Source organism: Gordionus sp. m RMFG-2023, chromosome 1, assembly GCF_954871325.1.
Source record: "Gordionus sp. m RMFG-2023 chromosome 1, tfGorSpeb1-WG-v2, whole genome shotgun sequence".
NCBI classification, from domain to species: Eukaryota; Metazoa; Nematomorpha; class Gordioida; order Chordodea; family Parachordodidae; genus Gordionus; species Gordionus sp. m RMFG-2023.
In genome coordinates, this window is record NC_088775.1 from 66,360,947 (window position 1) to 66,380,558 (window position 19,612).

General features: G+C 26.7%; 2 protein-coding genes and 1 long non-coding RNA gene across 3 annotated transcripts; 1 reads left to right on the forward strand and 2 right to left on the reverse strand.

Moving 5' to 3' along the window:
* Positions 1-117: 117 nt before the first annotated feature.
* On the reverse strand, positions 118-7,459 carry LOC135931198 (uncharacterized). The gene is made up of 10 exons (XM_065468141.1): positions 6,376-7,459; positions 6,102-6,335; positions 5,670-5,860; positions 5,232-5,340; positions 5,026-5,184; positions 1,808-2,790; positions 1,551-1,663; positions 1,358-1,509; positions 1,213-1,317; positions 118-1,170 (listed from the first exon to the last, which is right to left on the reverse strand). Exons 1-10 carry the CDS (start codon positions 7,456-7,458, stop codon positions 178-180), a joined length of 4,122 nt encoding a protein of 1,373 aa, XP_065324213.1. The 5' UTR covers position 7,459; the 3' UTR covers positions 118-177.
* Positions 7,460-8,192: 733 nt separating this feature from the next.
* LOC135928413 (uncharacterized) lies at positions 8,193-8,702 on the reverse strand. Its single transcript, XR_010572323.1, has 3 exons — positions 8,608-8,702; positions 8,358-8,567; positions 8,193-8,315 (listed from the first exon to the last, which is right to left on the reverse strand). It is a non-coding gene; the product is annotated as an uncharacterized LOC135928413 (long non-coding RNA).
* Positions 8,703-12,835: 4,133 nt separating this feature from the next.
* Positions 12,836-15,651, forward strand: LOC135928757 (craniofacial development protein 2-like). The gene is made up of 2 exons (XM_065465221.1): positions 12,836-13,011; positions 14,604-15,651. Exons 1-2 carry the CDS (start codon positions 12,836-12,838, stop codon positions 15,649-15,651), a joined length of 1,224 nt encoding a protein of 407 aa, XP_065321293.1.
* Positions 15,652-19,612: the final 3,961 nt, after the last annotated feature.

Below are 19,612 nucleotides of genomic sequence, written 5' to 3' on the forward strand. Positions count from 1 at the left end.
ATGAAATATTCGTTATTTTCAAATAATATACTTTTTTTATACCAATTTTAATAAGTTTATGACAAAGTGAAGCATATAAATATCATTTATTATCTAATCTTCTTTTTTTAGCATCATTTCATTGAATTTAACATTCACAATACATAATATTCATTTTAAAAAATGCAAGTTATTTAATTAACTAGAGGAAGATGGATCGAATAAATTTGTTAAACCAATTTCATTATTTTCTTCCATGTTTCGATTCTTGTCGGGCTGGATAGAAAGAGAATTATCAAAATTACTCCGCAATGGGTTAACTATAGTTGCATTGGCATTTATGTAATTTAAAGATTGACTATTGCTATCAGTTAGACGAGCTGCAATATTTAATGAAAGTGTTGTCTCTACTTTCTTAATAATTTTATTTCTATTATCTACTTTATAAATGCTTTTTGACTTATTTCGCTCAATCGAAGATGTTGATTTCGCATTCTTTGAAAAAAATTTGGTTTGTCGATTTGAGTCAGCTGCTTTGTGTTTTTTTTGCGGCATTTTGTCTAACAATTTTTTCCTGGAAACGTCACTATCTATATCCTCAATCAAATTATCATCGATTTCACAATCATTTTTATTGTCATTGAATAAAAAAAATTTAAAGATGTCTCGTTTGTATTTAAAATTTTTGGTAGAAGTGTAAGAGGAGCAGAGAGTATTCAAGTATTCCATGTATGAAGGGTATAAGGCTATGTCAAAATCGACCAATATCTTGTCTGCTAAAACTTTAATGCGCTCATTGTAAGAATTATAAACGGTTTTATATTCATCATTTTCATAGTTAATTATCATATTAACTGATGTATCTTGCCATTTTTGTCTTGCGTATATAAAGCTTATAAGACTGGAGTCAAGTAGTTCAGAATTTAAGGGTCGAAGAATTTGATATGCCCATAAAGCTAAATTTAAAAAATTAGGATCTATATCTAAGTTACCATCAGCGTCATTTGTATTGAAATCAGTATGCTGATTCATAATTGTAATTGGTAAAGTATAGGGAGGAAAATTATTAATTTTAAACAAAGCCTTTAATATATTATTCATTATAAAAGATTTGATTCGATCAGAATCGATATAATAACTGGCTTGATTGGCATCGAATCCATGACCATCTTCAAATTTTTGACTTATCAGCTTTTTTAAAAAAAATAGTTTATAAACATTATAAAATATTACCTCTCTTAGAATCGCCTTGGATAATAACATAGCTTTCCCAGACAAACTCTTATCTTTAGCTGATAATGTACGAAATATAACTGGTATCAAAACGTTGATTAACGTCTACAACAATATCAGAATTATTTTTAAAATATTTGAATACCTGGTTTTTCATAATAATTTTTCCTAAATCACCCATAACGTCAGCCGACCAGTTATCAGGAATATATTTATTTTTATCGTTCTTTAGATCTTGAATTGTGGCTTCTTCATTACTTTCATTTTTATATATTTCTTTGACTTCCGAAATTACGTCTAATAAAATTTTTACTATTTTTAACTGATATTAATTTAACTTTTTCTTTTTTTGATAAGTATTAGTAGGAGAAATTCGAAATATTCTTTAGAATAGGTTCTTAATAAATAATCATCAACGATACCTCTGGATTCATTGTCAATGAGTTTTAAACTTGTGGGTTTATTGATTTAAAATATTTTATGTTTATGTATAAATTTTTTTTAAATAAAATAATCCTTATAATTAATTGCATAATATTTTTAAAAAAATTCTTCTATATTTAACAATTTTTTATAATTTAATTAAAAATATTACCTTTTGTAATCCAATTCATTTTTCACTTCAACAATGCTATTATAACCAATAATATCGATTGTATTTAACACCAGAGTTGGAAAATATTGATCACCAGGAATGATTGAACAATAATCGAGCTCTTTATCAACTAGGCATCTCCTAGTCCAATTTAACGCATAAATCTGGGATAAACGTTTAATAAATCCGGTCTGAGTTGAGATAAAATTTAGCAAATTAAAATTTCGTGTTTCGTTACTGAGAGAACAGTTGGTAAATAAGGGCTTAGCAAAATTGATTAGACAGCATTTAGCTTGGAACAACGTTGGGATAGGGTCGTCTATATGTCGATTTACGAGTTCACTCTTTATTGTAGGATAAAAGTCAGGTGGCGTATCGAAAAATGATCCGGAAAAAAAATATATGGTATTTTGTTCGGTGTTGCTAAACCAGAGTTGGCCAGAATAAAAATCGGATGAAAACGATTTACTTAAGCCTGATGGAAAATGTAAAATCTTTTGAAAAAGCCCGCCTAGAATGCGATATATTCGATCGAGATTGCAATTGAAGAATTTATTAACCTCGAGCAATCTCTTATACATAATATCGCCATGACCGGTATTGAAACTTTTATCTAAGTAAGATGGGCCATTAGAACTTAAGTTGGATGAAAAGTTGTTTAGTATATTACGTTTTTCTGCTTCAGGAACATCTAGTACAGAAAAAATGCTTAAAACATTGTCTGAACTATTATTTTTTAAAAGATACATATCATAGTAATGCTGGTGCAAGGAATAATCGTTATTTTTCCCAGTTATTTTGAATGAAGAATCAAACAATGAGAGTGTGTTTTGAGCGAATTGCATAAATGGACTCAATAAATGTTTAAATGCATCAAAGATATATTTGTGGGTTTTTGTATGTTTACCATCAGGATCGGCAAAGCATTCCGCGAACTCGTACCTATTGACGACTGTAGCAAAGGCTAATAGCGAGTAACCGGTCTACACATAAAATAATCGTATTAAATTGGAATTTTAACCATCCGAGTTTATTAGTAAATAAATTTGAAAATAACAATATCACAATGTAAAAATTTCAAATCAATAGGTAAATAATTTCAATCAATATAAGAAAGATTTGATATTACATAAGAAAAGATAGGTTTTATCCAAAAGGAACATTTATGAGACTTTAAATAAGGTGAAAATTATGTTTTAATATAGGTAAAATCGAAATTAAAATTTGTTAAATAGCATAAAAAATAATAGTTTCTATAAAAAGTATATTATTAACTCTAAGAATGTTTACATATCTAATAAAGTTACGCGATGTTTTTTAATAAAAAGGATTCTGGTGAGATTCGGACTCGGAATCTCCTAAATATAGTCAAAATATCCATTTTCAATAAGCAAGGTCGCGCTAGGTAATTGTATATTTTTTTATAAAACGGTCTTTATGGGCATATATGCCACTTTAATAAGTGAACAAATACAAGAATATTGATAAAGGCGGTCATCATGAATTTAAATTGTCAGTTCTTCTTATACCATTATTCAAGTAAGTTTATTTTGTTTCATTAACATCGTTCAAAGTTCATTAAAATAATTAGCGAAGTGATGTCTCCAGGCTTAGACTAGATCGTTTATCGATAATATTGCATATATAAATAATGGGGTTTTGTTGACTTGTTACCTAAAAAGTTTTCTCAGGAAAAATCAACTATGGTATCATTAAATATGAAAATTATTATGTGTTCATGTGAATACTGCGATTTCTTTAATTTTAATCCGATTTCTTTTTGTCAAGTACTATATCAAGATTCCTGTAATTGTATCGTTTAATGGACGTTAAACTGTCTCATCAACTGATGGGAAATTGGAAAAAACTGTCTTGCGAACATTGGACTAAACAGTACTAACCCATTCCAAATCAATTTTAGATATTGTATCATCATATTTAGTTAATTTTTTTTACCTATAAATATAAGTATAGGATAAAGATAAAAACACTGTTGGTGTCTTTGGCAATAAAAAGATGTTACTAATAGATCGAAGTTATAATACCGGAAAATAAGTTCAGGCCACCAGAAAATGTACCTCAATCGTAAAATTTTAAATAAATTTTTTATTATTTAATATTTGCAACTTCACATATTATGAGTTCATAAAATTTTTCTCTTGCATACGAATCACATGATATCGTAAATATAAAATTCTTTATTTTTATTTGTATCATATATCATAAATTTATTATAACGTTAAATTATTGTATTTTGCCATTTTAATATTTTTTTAATTGATTCAAATTTCCTTTTACGGGAAGAATAAACGGTATTGTAACGATTGTATTTTTATGCGCAAATAATATATAATGTAATTTTTCTATCATATGAAAATATAATTTACAAAATTTATATTATAGCGAAGATGTACCGACAGCCAGCATTTTTTACTTTTTGCCAATATCAAATATTTTGGCTGAAATTTTGAACTAAAAAAATTAATTTTTCATTGCAAAATATATATATTTTTATAATTTATAATAAAAAAATTTTTGCGCCCAAACCCTCTTTTAAATATTACAGCTTTAAAACTTTTAAGAAATATAATGATAAAGTTATGAAAAATATGTTATGGCCATATTTTTATTTTCGTATCATACAAAGTATATGTATTCGACAAAGTTTTGAAAATTTTCGAATTAATTTTTTTGATATTTTGATCACAACCTAATAAAAAAAAGCTTGTGCTTCCCTATATTTTCAGGCTGATATTAAATTTTTTAAAATACCTTTATTCTCTTCTTAGAAAAGAAAGTTTCAAAATACTTTATATTTCCCGCCTGATTGCCGCCCCTCTATCAAAAGAAACGAATCACAATCAGAAAGAAAATCATCAAAATAATTTTTATTTCATCATTGGCTGACTGCGGTATTTGAAAAGTGGCTCAGTGGTAACTCTGTACATCTTAAAATGAAAGAGTAATTTTCCGAAAAATCAATAAAGACTGGCAATATTGAAAATTCAAGAAGTCCCTCTTCCAAATAATTTTGAGAAACAAATTTTTATTTGATTTAAATATTAATTTTATTACATTCTAAATAAAATTTAAATGGTTATAATATTGTGTCAATTTTTTAGTAATATTTTAATATTGGCATCAACCTGATACCAGACATTTTCTAGTATCGGTATGAAAAATAAGTGGTGTCGGCGCATCTCTGTGTTATAGTGAACCTTATTGTAAGGATAATCTGATTTAAGTCCACCACCTATATCTAATGTCAATGGATCTTTGTTTAGGCCAAAAAAATTTATAAAATTTTTAACAGAAGATAGAGCACCACTTCTGAATTCTGCGGAAGTCCAGAATTGTATAGGCATGTGCAATAAATTCTATAATATAATTATAACACATATAAAATAATATGATTTTTAATAACTTGATAAAATTTTAATTTTTCTTCAGAGAATTCTTGATTTTCGTTCCAAAGAAGAATTAAAGATTCCAATAATGCGAATTTATGAGTGTATGTCAAATTTGTTTCGTCACTAAGGTTCATAAAATATATAAATGAAAATTCATAATTTAACATTTAAAAAAATAGGACAATTATTACCGTATAATATAATATATTTTAATAGCATTAACATGTGATATCGTCATGGTATAAAAATTTAATACTATACCATTGTATAAATTCTATATTATATAATGTATGTATAAATATATTGCTTATTAATTTTACAAGTACAATAAAATAAAACTAAATTTTGACCAAAATTGGATTAAAAACACAATATACAATAAAATAATTTAATGTTATTTTCAATTAAAAAATAAATTAGTATATAACTGTAAAAATATTGTTGTTTCTTACTTTAGGAAAATGGATATGATACAAGATTTGATGTAATCAAAATGTGGTTTTAAATTTATTGTATTATTTTGAGATAAAACTATGAGTAATGCACATGAATGGCGAATCAGCTCCTTGCGAGAAATTTTATATGAATATGGTTTGCATAAGTCATCTTTAATGTCATCTCCATTTTCAAGATATTTAAAAATCTGCAAATTAATAAATTATGTGAGAGGGGGTGATATACAGTGCTGACCAGATTGGATGAAAAACATTTTCATATTTTTTAATTTATTCAAAAATAAAATTATTTGACTTGCAAAAAATTGTTAAAATAACATATTTATATATTCCTATCAATTTTTACAAGTTAAATTATTTTATTTATAAACAAATTAAAAAATATGAAATTTTTGAATTAAATCTGCACAACACCTTATATAATGATACCTTTTCCAGAAGGAGTCGAAAATAGTGTTGTGTTTTAGAGGGTGGAAAAAATGATAAAATTGATTTAAAATTGGATAGGCAACTCAATATATATGAAAACGTTTGGGAAAGATCATTATATTCCTCAATTTTATATATAGGAAAACAAGCTAGAGCTTGATCATTACTGAATTTATTGATAACATTGTCTATACTTAATAACTTTTGATACATGATCAAAAAATTATCTTTCACCTAAATAAAAAAAAATATATTTATAAATTTAATAAATCACTTCATTTGAAAGTGTAAGAAATTGTGCCTCTGACAATTTCTTGTATATAGCTGTTACAAAAAATAAACATTCCCAACTTATACATATGGCATTTAGATTGTAGTCGTTTAGATTTGAACTAGTCATTTTATAGATTCCTTCCATTTTAGTATTGCAGAAAGATATAATGATAGATAATATTTCATTGGGCCAAAGCCGACTGATATCAATCAATAAAAAGCGAGCCTCTTGACGAGCTTGATTAGTGAATTGACAAAATTCTTCTACATTTGTCTTTGAAGTAATTTTGGGGAATAACTTGGCTTTCTGAAAAATCTTGTTGCCATCATTTTTAACATCTTCTTTAAGGGTATTATCATCATTGGTATCTATGGAATCATCTTCATTTTCATAATCCTTAATATTAAGATTCAAGTGCTTTTCTGATAAATCTATATGAAAATCTTGCTGAATAAAGTAACACCATAAAAGTAACCTAAATTGCTGCAATTTTGTGATATCAGTTGTGTCATTGATCATATTGTTGATATTTTGAGTGATAGAATCCTGATATTTTGCGAGTATGGAAAATGTATAGGCTGGTTTCTCAATGTGTAAGGGAATTAAAATAAATTCAACAAAATTTAGCATCACTTTTTGAATATAATTTATGGCATCACTGTTTTCAATATTACTATTTAATAAGGTAATTTTTGGAAGGGTTAGCTTGTCTAATTTGCCTTCACAAATAGATAATTTACATGTTATCTCTTTCCACAAAGTGAAGATTATAGGATACGATTCCCAATTAGGGTAATAGGATATGGCGGTAAGTAAATCAATACACTTTATTTCTATATTTGATAATCCATTTGATTGTTGTGGTAACAAAGCATTACTTGAAAAAATAGATACATATTTGGAGGATTTATTAATGGCAATTAATAAAGGAAATAAAATGTGATGAATTAATGGGATGCTCATTTTTATTGCCATCTTAGATTCCTCTAATTTTTCTTTTTCAATTTCAACTAACTTTTGAATTAAAGGTTTATTTAGAGTGTTAGGATTATAATTAATGATGAATGCAATTATATCAATCATTCTGTGACAATATTTTATACAAAAAAATAGTTGCCCTGTTTCATGTAAAATCTTTAAAAATTTTGATAAATCCTATAAGCATTTAAAAAATATAAATGTCACATATTAATTAATATAACCTTTTTATCCAATATTTTTATTATTATTTCCAATGCTTTTTTTCTAAGATTATAAGTTTGACAGGTATATAAATTTTCATTATTATGATTCAAAAATTGAATAAAGTAAGGCATAATATGTCTGATAATAATTTTACCCATTGGACTTTCTACTTGAAAATCAGTATTGGAAAAATTAAACCATTCACAATAACTATTAAGTGTCTCGAATAATTCCATATAAGTTTTATGTGTGACATAATCAAAATTATCATTAGTTTTAATATTTTGAGTTTTAAAATGTATATTGTTCATAGTTTCGAAGATCGTTTCAAGTATTTCAGAAAGTCTATAATTATATCTGTTACTCATCATAAATTTCTTAATATAATTTATAGCATAATTTGAGGTGGATGCTTCTGAATTAATACAAAATAGTACTAAGTTTTCAGAAAGGTAAAATAATATTGTATTAATAAAGCTGATCTTAACAACTACTGATTGATATAATTCAATAAATTTTGAGTTTTCATAGTTTGCATTCTTAAAATCATTTGGTATATTAGAATCATTAATAATATTTTCACAATATTTTATTATTCCTGGTAAAAAAACAGCTATTTCCTTTTTACAAATTTCAATAATAATTTTTGCAATAATATCTTTTATAAGGCCATAAATATAATATTTCTTAACATAATTTATTTCATATAATTTTGATAGATTACATATAGGTATTGCATCATTAAAGTTTGAATCCTAAATATTAGCAAATATATCTATGATTATTTCTATATTAACTTTTATTTTCATCATTATTTCAGTTATAAAAGTTCTAATATGTTGTGTCATTTGATATGATAAAGTTTCCCATAATATTTCTACAATTTCCTTTATCATTTGATACCCATATAAGACAATTGGTATATCATTATCTTGTAAAATATCCGTTTTGGCAATTTTTGTGGCATTCTCAACAATATTAGAACCTTTCTTAAATTCTTCTAACAACTGTAAACTTTTTATTACAATTTTTAAATATTTTTCATACCTGATAAGCTTTTATCCGATTATCGTTTGATTCAAAAAGATTATTTATAGTTTTAATTGCCGATCTAATATTTAAAAAAAAACATTGCTCCATAGTAGATAGGTGTGTATAAACGTTTGTAAGACTTATGCTAGGCCATAACCACGAGGAATATTTTTGTGTGATAAAAAAAAAGAAAAAACACAATTTATTTGTGCAATTTTTTATTATTACTGCAATTCTTATGGAAAACAGAAACTCTATGTTACAAAATTTTTATTACTACAATCTGTCATTGAATCAGTAACGGTCTTTTTACATGTAAAACTCAAAATTTTGAAAGTAATCTGGAATAATAATATATTACATCTTTGTGAATATGGTCTATTTAAATATAATCCAAAGTATTCGAATATATATTTGCTTGTTTTTACTAACCTTTTCAAAAAAATTTTAATATACTAGTAGAAAGCCCATTAAAAATCACGGGGAATGAGAATTTTATTCGTTTTTTTACGATTGATGTTACCTTTTATTTAAAAATCATATCCAATTTATATTCTTTTAACCCTCCCCCCCCCTTTCACATTTAGATCAAGTCCAAAAAACGTCATTGAGTCCAACCCATTAGGATTAAGAGTGGAAACTATTTTTTGAATCAAACTATATTTAAATGAGCTTTTACCCCATATCAAAATTCTCAAGCAAGGTCCAAGCTCACAAAGGCGCGTACACAATGGTAGGGAAAGGGGCCAACCCCCCCCCCCCCCCCTCTAAGCCAAAAACTGCAAATATGCCGGATTATATTTTTAAAAAATATTATTGTTATTATTACTTTATATTTGTTAATATTTATTCCGATATCATATATATATTTAATTACATTTATTTATCACATTCATCTACTAATTTATTTTATTAATTAATTTCGATTTCATGTTTTCCTTGGCGTAATTTACCTAATATTTTCAAATTTTAGTGCCTTATTATTTATCTAAATTTCTAGTAAAATAATAATTAACTCTGAAACTCCTTGTCCAGCGTCTACCTGACAGGATATTCACTGGAGGCAAACCCCCCTGAAAAATATATATCTACCCCCCTAAAAAAAACCCGCCACCTTAGGCGGCGATGTTGTTTTATAATTAAATATAAATGTTGAAATATACTAGTTTTATTAAACTATTGCCACATGTTTATTATGATATACTTGAATAAACATTTATATAGTAATATTTCGAAAACAGGGAATTATAAAGAATAATTATTGGTATAATAAATTTAAAAAAAATATATATTATAATTGTTACATAATATATTTTAATATTGTACATATTTATAATATGACATTATAAATAAATGTGAAGCAAAAAGCTATGTATAAATGACTAATAAGGGACTAGTAAACAAAATTTATTAATAGTCTTAATTTTATAAATTTATTAAAATATAAAAAAAAGTAAATTATAATGACAAATTCCTAAATTTATTTGTTTAATATAAAAAATATGGATTAGGCGATTAAAAGATTAGATAGTCTTTTTGAGGTTAGTGCAAAATCTGTTATAATATCTACCGTTCTAAATGTATCAAGTATATCAATTTCACTTGATATTAATAATAAATTTTCTAAAAAAGCATCAGAAATTTTATTTCTTATACGCGTTTTAACAATTTTAACTTTACTCATGGCTCTTTCAGCAGAGCATGAGGTAGTTGATAGAGTTATAAGATGTTTATATAATGTTTTTAAAGAAGGAAAGGTACTCAATATTATTAGTAATCGATATAGTAGAATAAATGAATAGTTGAGCCATCTTTTTGTATTTGTAGTTTTAGTATCTTTTACGTTTTCATCTATAAATATATTAAAATTAAGTTATAATATAATTATTTACTTTAATCATATAAGGCATATTTTTCTAATATTCATTAGATCATTACTATAAATAATTGATGAGGAATTTAAGTATAGTGGTCTGAAATTAGAAAATTCATCAACAATCTTCTCTGCTTCAAAACCATATAAAGAAACTATTTCAGATATTTGGGAAATTTCTATAATTTCATTCTCTACTAATCCAGCAGGAGTGAAAATAGAAATCTGATTTAAAAAATTTAATGATTGATAATCAAATCTTTCATTTAAGCGTTTAATGATCATATTAATTATTGGGTAAAAATTTTCATTTTAATATCTAAAAATGTAAATATTATTTTTGAAATTTTTTTTAACTTCTCTTTTTTGTTATTCCATAAAATTATCAAACTCTGTTTGATCCAGCTTAAATAATGATTTTATATTATAAATATCTGTTATACATCTTTATGTAATTTAGAGAAAATATTATCACCAATTGCTTAATTAAAAAATATAATTAAACATATAGATAATATTTTGCCCCTTAATCTTTGGAATTTATTTTTCGTATGTTGAATTAATTTATTCACCATGGCTACATTTCCAATAGCCTGCATTTCAATACAGGTTTCATGTGTATATTTTAGGTGTCTTTTTTTGTAATGTAAATTAATTTTGTCTTTTCTAATTTTCTTGGAATTACAGCTTGTATGCAAGCATTTTACTTTATATGATATTTCATTGCTTGGCATCTAACAATGTATATCCAATATAAAAATTGATTTAATTAAAATATAATGTTATAAAAAATGTTGTAAGGTTGATATTTAGCAATCTATTAATATTATAATATGTCTATAATTGTATTATAAATTATTATAGAAAATTTTATCCATATATAAATTAAAAATGTCATAGATAATATTCTAGATAATTTTATCCCACAAAAAAACTTATACTTACCCCTTACCCCCTGCGTCTACATGAGCGGGAGGGGTAGGAACAGTTTGCATCCTATTTTTTTTGAATGGGTAGGGGCTAAGCTGCTAATGGGGGTAGGATAAATTTTTTTAGGGGGTTATCTATTAAATTTTGAGATGAAATAAGACAAAATTTATTGCTGTAAAAATTAATACTTTTATTATAGTATTATTATAATACAATTCATCGACCAAATCTATATATTGCAAACAATCATACACATTGTTTTCCAAATAAACTATCCTTTTAAATATAATTTAAAAGGTTTAGATATTTCAGCAAGCTCATAATGCCATAATAATTAATTCATTGTAAATAATGGAGGTTTTAATTAAATTTATTATCTAAAAAAGAAATTCTTTATATTCACAAAATATCGATAGTTGGTAGTAGAGATAGATTAATTTAAGTTATCCTTTATAAATTATTTTAAAAGAGTATCAATAAATAAATAGGTAAAAATAATAATAAAAAGACATTGCCGCCGAAGGCGGCGGGAATTTTTTAGGGGGGTAGGCCAAGGTTTTTGAAGGGGGTTTGCATCCAGTGAAAATCCTGTCATTACGCTGCCTACCCCCTTTTAGATATTAAGATGCAAACTGTTCCTACCCCCCCCCCCGCTTATGTAGAAGCTGTCCTTGTCCAACAGGGTGAAAGAAATTGCAAGCTTGTCCAACGAGATCGAGTCTCCGCCATTAAGCAGTAACAGCTTTTATGGAGTTAGAAGAGCCGATTACTAATGCTATTACTGAAATATCACAATGGCTTGAAAGAAATATTTCCTCAGAAGCAAGAAAATTATTGGATTCAATACTTACTCCAAATTTATTTTCTCATTAGAATGTATTATTTAAATATACAACTATTTTATGTAATACTTTTCAAAAACATGACATTGACTTGATTAAGAAGATAAGAATAGCCGATAGCATTTTATTAGAACTCAAGGAAATTAGAGCTAATGTTGATGAATTTCATATTTTATATGTTATTGTTGTTGTGTTTCAACACTGTTATAATTTATATTATCCTTTATTTGTACGATATAACTTGTTTATCATTTATATTTTTCTCTTTCTTTGTACAATATTCGTATATAACCATTTATATTTTTCTTTGTTCACTTATATCGAGCCTGTTTTGATATCATCCACAAAACTGGTTCTAGCCTGTTTTCGAGATGGACAAGGATGAAATTAATATTTGTTTATTATCGTTTAATTGAAAAAAGGGGGACTATATAAAGACCTCGGATAAATGAATTGTGATCATTAAAATATTTGATTTTGTTTTGCTGTTTATAATATGATATGATATAAAATTGATGTTTTACTGTTTGATTACTAATAAAAATAAATTTGTGTATCATTATTTCCCAGTCTTAGTTACTGGGATTCCATTATTAAAATGATATCCAAATCCGGTACCCCCGTCCTCATTGTCGACCATCCCAGACCCCCGAATTCGGACAATATCTTACCTTCCCCGACGATGGGACCCGTCTGTCCAACCACAAAACTGGCGCCCAACGTACATTCGATACCCTACTATCAAGAGGAAGCCACCGACCAATATCTCGAACGGTTTATGCTCATCAACCGTAACCAGACGGAAGAAATTTTTTAGCATTATTCATATCTTCATGCGGCCAGCGTCTACATGGCGAGGGGGGGGGCGGGTAGGTTAAGAATGCCTCCAAAATATATTGGCAATTTTGGTGGTAGATATTGATTTTGGGGGGTTGATATTGATTTTGGGGGGTTGATATTGATTTTGGGGGGTTGATATTGATTTTGGGGGGTTGATATTGATTTTGGGGGTTGATATTGATTTTGGGGGATTGATATTGATTTTGGGGGGTTGATATTGATTTTTTGGGGGTAGGCATTAATTTTTTGGGGGTAGGTATTGATTTTTGAGGGTTACGATGGTTATCGTTGATTTTCTGACAAATGTCAATTAAAGTAAATATTATCATTGTTTTTATTAGCTATTTACTTTCATCATGAATTTCACAACATTTCTATTGTATTCGGAAAAAATCGTCTGCGGGAAAATGGTTGATGTTAAATTGTTTTATATATTTTCTTCAGTAGATACATTTAAAATATTTGCCTTTAAAATGCCACCTCCGAGAAATAATGGAATGCCATATCTTTATTTGAATGGAAAAAACATGAATATCTCCCAGGCCTATTTAATTTTTTATTTAATCTTTTATTTTTTATAGATATCTATCGATTCTACATATATTTCTACCACTCACAATTTTATCACAAAATCAATCAATACCCTACTTAATTTATTTCACACTAAATAAATTATAATCACTCATATATTTAAGGCACACTATATTCCTTAAATATTTGCAATGTGACTAAATGCATTTTTTTACAACATGGAAGGCCTGACTCCTAGTCTTGATTCAAAACTCTAGTAGATTCTTTCAAATGCATAGAAGATGATTGGGAGAGTAATGAGACTTTCTTACTATTTGTTGATGATTACATAACTCAAAAGACATCTTATTCAAGTTATTATTTTCATATTTTAATTTTTTATATTTTCTAGATTCAAAGAAATTTTCTTTCTTTTCTCACATTTACATTAATCATCAATCTTTTTCAAAATTATATTATCCTTTTATAATTTCTAAAATATTCAAGCTTATCAAGTATTATTATTAATGTTCTTCATTACTTTCTATTACCTGATTTTTTTTACTTTTATTTAAGCTTCACTTTTCATTTTTCTTTTTATTTTTTAATTTCATTAATACTCACTTTTTCAAATAATATAAATCAGTATTTAAAATGTAACTAAAAAATCACCCTTATCTCCTTAAATATATTAATATCTAGTATATTTTTTTTTAGCATTATTTCATGGTGCCTTTTTTTCTCACTCTTTTTCTCGTCTGCTTTTTTGTTTCTCAATTCTCAGTATCGTCTGTTTCCATTTTTTATCTTTTTCTTCTACTTCAAATATTAAATTCTCCTTTCCAACATACCTTAAAATTAATATTATGTCAATTTCCAAAAATCTAACAATCTATTCCTACAACATTCCTGGCCTACAAAAATAACTATTCTTAGGAAACTCCTTGATCAATATGATATTAACATTATTTTAACACAAGAATCTCTTATTATCAATAATATAAAAAAAAATTAAGAGGTTTTACAATATTAAACTCTAACCTCTCTACTATCCATAATGGTGTTGCATTCATCATCAAAGACTCATTTCTGAAATTTATTTCAAACTTCATTCCATTCAATGATAGAATTGCTAGTATTACTTTAAATTCTAAAGGTAAAAAAATTCACCTCATTAACATCTATGAACCAGTTAAACCTTCAGAATATCCTTCCTTCATTTCCTCCCTGACTAGTCACCTTAAACAAATTAACCCCAATCACTTCATAATTATTGGAGGAGACTTTAATATAAAAATAGGTAATGAAAATATTGATTACATAGTAGGTCATGCAGCTCTAAATCAAATTACTAATAATAACGGCAAATTAATAATAGAAATATGTAATAAATTCAACTTAAAAATTATCAATACCTTTTTCAAACAAAAAAACAATAATTATTTCACCTTCTTTAAATACAACTCGCCTTATAAAAGTCAACTTGATTTCTTTATCACCAGCAGAAAAATGTCCTCATTTATCCGTAATTTCTCCATCTTAAATGATTTCGACTTTCTCTCAGATCACCGTCCTATTTTCCTGAACCTATTCATCAAACCTTACCTATTGAAAAATCTTAACAAATTTAAGATCAATCAACCTTCCCCCTCAATTAAGAAATCTTCTAGTGTAAATAACTTAGCTATTCCTTCATTAGCCACCAAATTCCACAATGATTTAAAATCAATTCCCACTGACAACTCATGGCAATCTATTCAGAATACTATCATTAAATCAGCCAACTCCCATCTAAATATTAAAACAATTTATCCAGACTGGATTAGTCCCCACACCACCCAACTAATCCTATCTCTACCTGCCAAAAATAAAAGAAAATTAAAAAAGAATGCTTCCATCAAACTCAAATTAAATCAAATCAAAAAATCTATTAAAAAAGACAAACGTAATTACATTTCATCTAAACTCAATCTCATTTCAGACTTTAAACGTTCCAACAACCTTTACGATGTCTTTAAAACTCTCAAATTTATTACTTCTTCTAATGAAAAAAAAAATTCATAACTTAAAAATTGGAAATTTTTCAATCAAAAACCCAGAAGACCAATTAAATATCTTCACAGATCACTATCGATCCCTATTTAACACCAAATTCCCTTCTCCCAAAATAATTTCCTCATCCCAAATCCTATCACACCCCCCTTTCCCTCTAAACAAGAACGAATTTATTACAATAATAAAAAATTTAAAAAATCATAAAGCAACTTCAGACAATACTCATTACGAACTTTTAAAAATCTTCCCAGAAACTATTATTAATCTTCTTTTTCCTACCTTAAATAAAATATGGAACTCAGTCACTTTTCCACCCAACTGGTGTAATTCCACTATTATAAACCTCCCAAAAATCTTCAACCCCTCCTCCATCCATGATTATAGAGGAATTACCTTAACCTCCCCTTATTACAAAATCCTCACAACTTTCAACCTTAATCACATCAAAACAACCATTGAAAACAACACTCACCCTTCTATAGCTTCATTTAGAAAGGGTCGGAATACAATTGAACTTATTACGGCCCTTAAAATTAGACTTGAAAAAGCCCATATTTTTAAAATCGATACCTTTATGATCTTTATAGATATCTCCAAAGCTTTTGATTCACTTAGTCATGAATTTTTATGGAAAATTCTTTTTAAATAAAATATCAATCCTCACTTTATTAAAATCATTATGTCTATCTATGAAAACAATCAAACTAATATCAAACATAACAATCTCAGTTCCTCCTTTTTCATACCTAAATGCGGTATTAAACAAAGATGTCCACTTTCTCCTTATCTTTTTAATCTATTAATTAGTGTTTTAATTCATAACTGTAACTTCAAAAATGTTGATTGGTTATGCTATGCAGATGACATATGTATTATCACTGAAGATCTAAATTATATTAATCACATTTTATCAACAATAACTTCTAATCTACAATTAATGAATTTAAAAATCAATCTTAATAAAACCTTTTTCTTATCATCCTCACCTAAAGTTCAACATTTTTTATTTAATAACAAAATTATCAATTTCAATAACTCAATAAATTATCTTGGTATTTCAATCAATTCCAAAGGTTCAGTCAATCCAAATTTTTCATCTGCATTATCCAAAGCTACAAAAATATTTGACTCTCTCAACAAATTTTGGCATTCCAACCTTATTTCCAACAAATTTAAAATTCAAATCCTATATTCTTCCATCATTAACCTATGGAATATGAGATAACACCAGATCCCATATCAAAAAAACACAAACCTTTATAAATAAATCCCTAAGAAATATTTTATATTAAATATCCTTTAATTATTTCCAATTTTAGTCTTCTTAATACTTGTAATATCCTTCCTTTATACAGACTTTTAACCTACAGAAAAATAGAACTTTTTTGCCATTCTTTAAGACATGAACATCATAGTACCATCTCAGATGCCATTTTATATAAATCATCCAAATCTAAAAACTAAAAACAATATCATCTATATCATAATTCTTGGCTTGGTCATATTTTGTACATTTTGAAAATTAACAATGTCAGCAACTTATTTCTCATTAATATCTCTCAAAACAAAACAGATCTAAAATTTTGGCTTAACCAAGCCATTCTTGATTAATTTTTTTCCTTTTTCATTCATTTATCTAAACTATATTTATCCACTTATATAAAATTAAATTAATATTATTGTACATTTTTATTTATTTATTATTTTTGTTTTTTGAATTGATAAAATTTAAATAAAGTTACTTAAATATCATGTGTCTAATCAAACTCAATACCTCACATCTTTTTATCTTCTTTCTTCTCTTTCCTTTTTATTTTTATCTTTTTTCTCTCTCTTACAATAATTTCTTTATTAACGGATGCCTGCTTTTCCGTGATAGGTACTGTTATTCCTCTTTAATTAAACGGGCCCTGGTAGTAGGGTAAATTACTATCAAATTTTTTTTTGTGAATCTCTGCTTATTCACGAGAGGTACCGTCATCCCTCTTAAATTAAACGGGCCCAGACAGTAGGGTAAATTCTGCCAACAGTGAATGCAAATTCACTGCACTGGAGACGCCCTCTATGGGGTGGTGGAGTGCCCACTTAATTGTGGGATGTCTCCCCAGTGTTTGATAGGATAGGCATGAATTTCACAATGTTATTTATACTAAGTTTTCTATTGTTTTTACAGTCATTATAATATTCTTTTATGATTTCTTCATGTGCTCGCAGATTTATATTAATCTGCATCTATCATGCCTATGAATCTTTCAAGTATATTTTCAAAATGTTTTAACATGATCTTCCTAACAAAGACAATTTATTAATGTTTATGATTAACGCGTTCAAAATTTGTCAATTCCCTTTGTATTCTACATTCACTTGTGCTGTACCTATCACTTGTATCATCTTGCCATTGTATACTTTATGTTGGACTTCATAATATTTTTAATGCCTGTTTTCTCAATCATGTATTCTTGTAGAATTAAAACATTTATTAAAAACTTAATTATAATGTAGTTAAGAAAAAATTACCATTTGGCTAAAATTTTATTAAAAATATAGTTTTTCATAAGGAAAGAAATTAAACACCTCTTTATTTATAGAAAATCTCAATTATTCAAGATTCACAAATTATATTATCTCCTCATCCAATCCCCAGTTCCAGCGAAACGCTTACTTTGCATGATGAGGTATTTAATTTAAATACGAATTATATCATAAATTTTGAAGGAAATAAATTATGATTATGAGGTTATTCAAATATTTCCAACATTTATTAAAAATTTAATTATAATGTAGTTAAGTAAAAAATTACCATTTGGCTAAAATTTCATTAAAAATATAGTTTTTCATTAAAAATATAGTTTTTCATTAAAAATATAGTTTTTCATTAAAAATATAGTTTTTCTTAAGGAAAGAAATTAAACTCCTCTTTATTTATAGAAAATCTCAGTTATTCAAGATTCACAAATTGTATTATCTCCTCAGCCAATCCCCAGTTACAGTGAGGCCCTTACTTTGCATGATGAGGTATTTAATTTAAATACGAATTATATGATAACTTTTGAAGGAAATAAATTATGATTATGAGGTTATTCAAATATTTCCAACATTTATTAAAAACTTAATTATAATGTTGTTAAGAAAAAAATTACCATTTGGCCAAAATTTTATTAAAAATATAGTTTTTCATAAGGAAAAAAATTAAACTCCTCTTTATTTATAGAAAATCTCAGTTATTGAAGATTCACAAATTGTATTATCTCCTCATCCAATCCCCAGTTCTAGTGAGGCGCTTACTTTGCATGAGCTATTTTATTTAAATAAAATTTATATAATAACTTTTGAAGGGAATAAATTATGAGGATATTCAAAGTCCAAGTCTTATTCAGCTATACAAAAAGAAGGAACCAAATGACCCATTTCACTTCAAATTATTTAGGATGACAAATATTTTGAATAATTTCATAATTGCTGTAGGCCCTTGTCAGCCATGTACAAATAAATTCAATATCCTGTTACTTTCAAGAGGTTTTAAATAATATTTAATTTTCATTAATTTTTACCCATCCATTATTTCTATACCAGTTTTAATTTTTTTTACTTTTTAAACAGAAGCATGAATATAACATATTATAGAAAGGTTAATATAAATGGTTCCCTCAACCCCAGAAATTGGCTATCTTATAGCACTACTTTAGACAAAGTCTTTTGTCTATATTGTATTATGTTTGATGGCCCTAAGTCCAATACTTTTTGGACTCAATTTGGGGTAAATAATTGGAAAAACATAAAGCGTGACTTAGAGAGACACGAAGCATCTTCTCTTCAAAAAGATTGTGAATATGCAAACATGACTTGGCTTGCAAATAAACGCATTCAAGATCATTTGCTATCAAATAAGCTTGATATGATCATGGAAAATCGTAATATAGTTCAATAATATCAATGCCATTATGTACCTTATAAAATGTAATATAGCCTT

Coding starts and splice junctions, on each gene's coding strand:
- LOC135928757 (XM_065465221.1), top strand. CDS start 12,836: ATGATATCCAAATCCGGTACCCCCGTCCTCATTGTCGACCATCCCAGA. Junction 13,012..14,603: donor ACCGACCAATATCTCGAACG/GTTTATGCTCAT, acceptor AAAAAAATTAAG/AGGTTTTACAATATTAAACT.
- LOC135931198 (XM_065468141.1), bottom strand. CDS start 7,458: ATGATTGATATAATTGCATTCATCATTAATTATAATCCTAACACTCTA. Junction 1,664..1,807: donor AATGAATTGGATTACAAAAG/GTAATATTTTTA, acceptor TAAACCCACAAG/TTTAAAACTCATTGACAATG. Junction 1,510..1,550: donor ACTTATCAAAAAAAGAAAAA/GTTAAATTAATA, acceptor AAATTTTATTAG/ACGTAATTTCGGAAGTCAAA.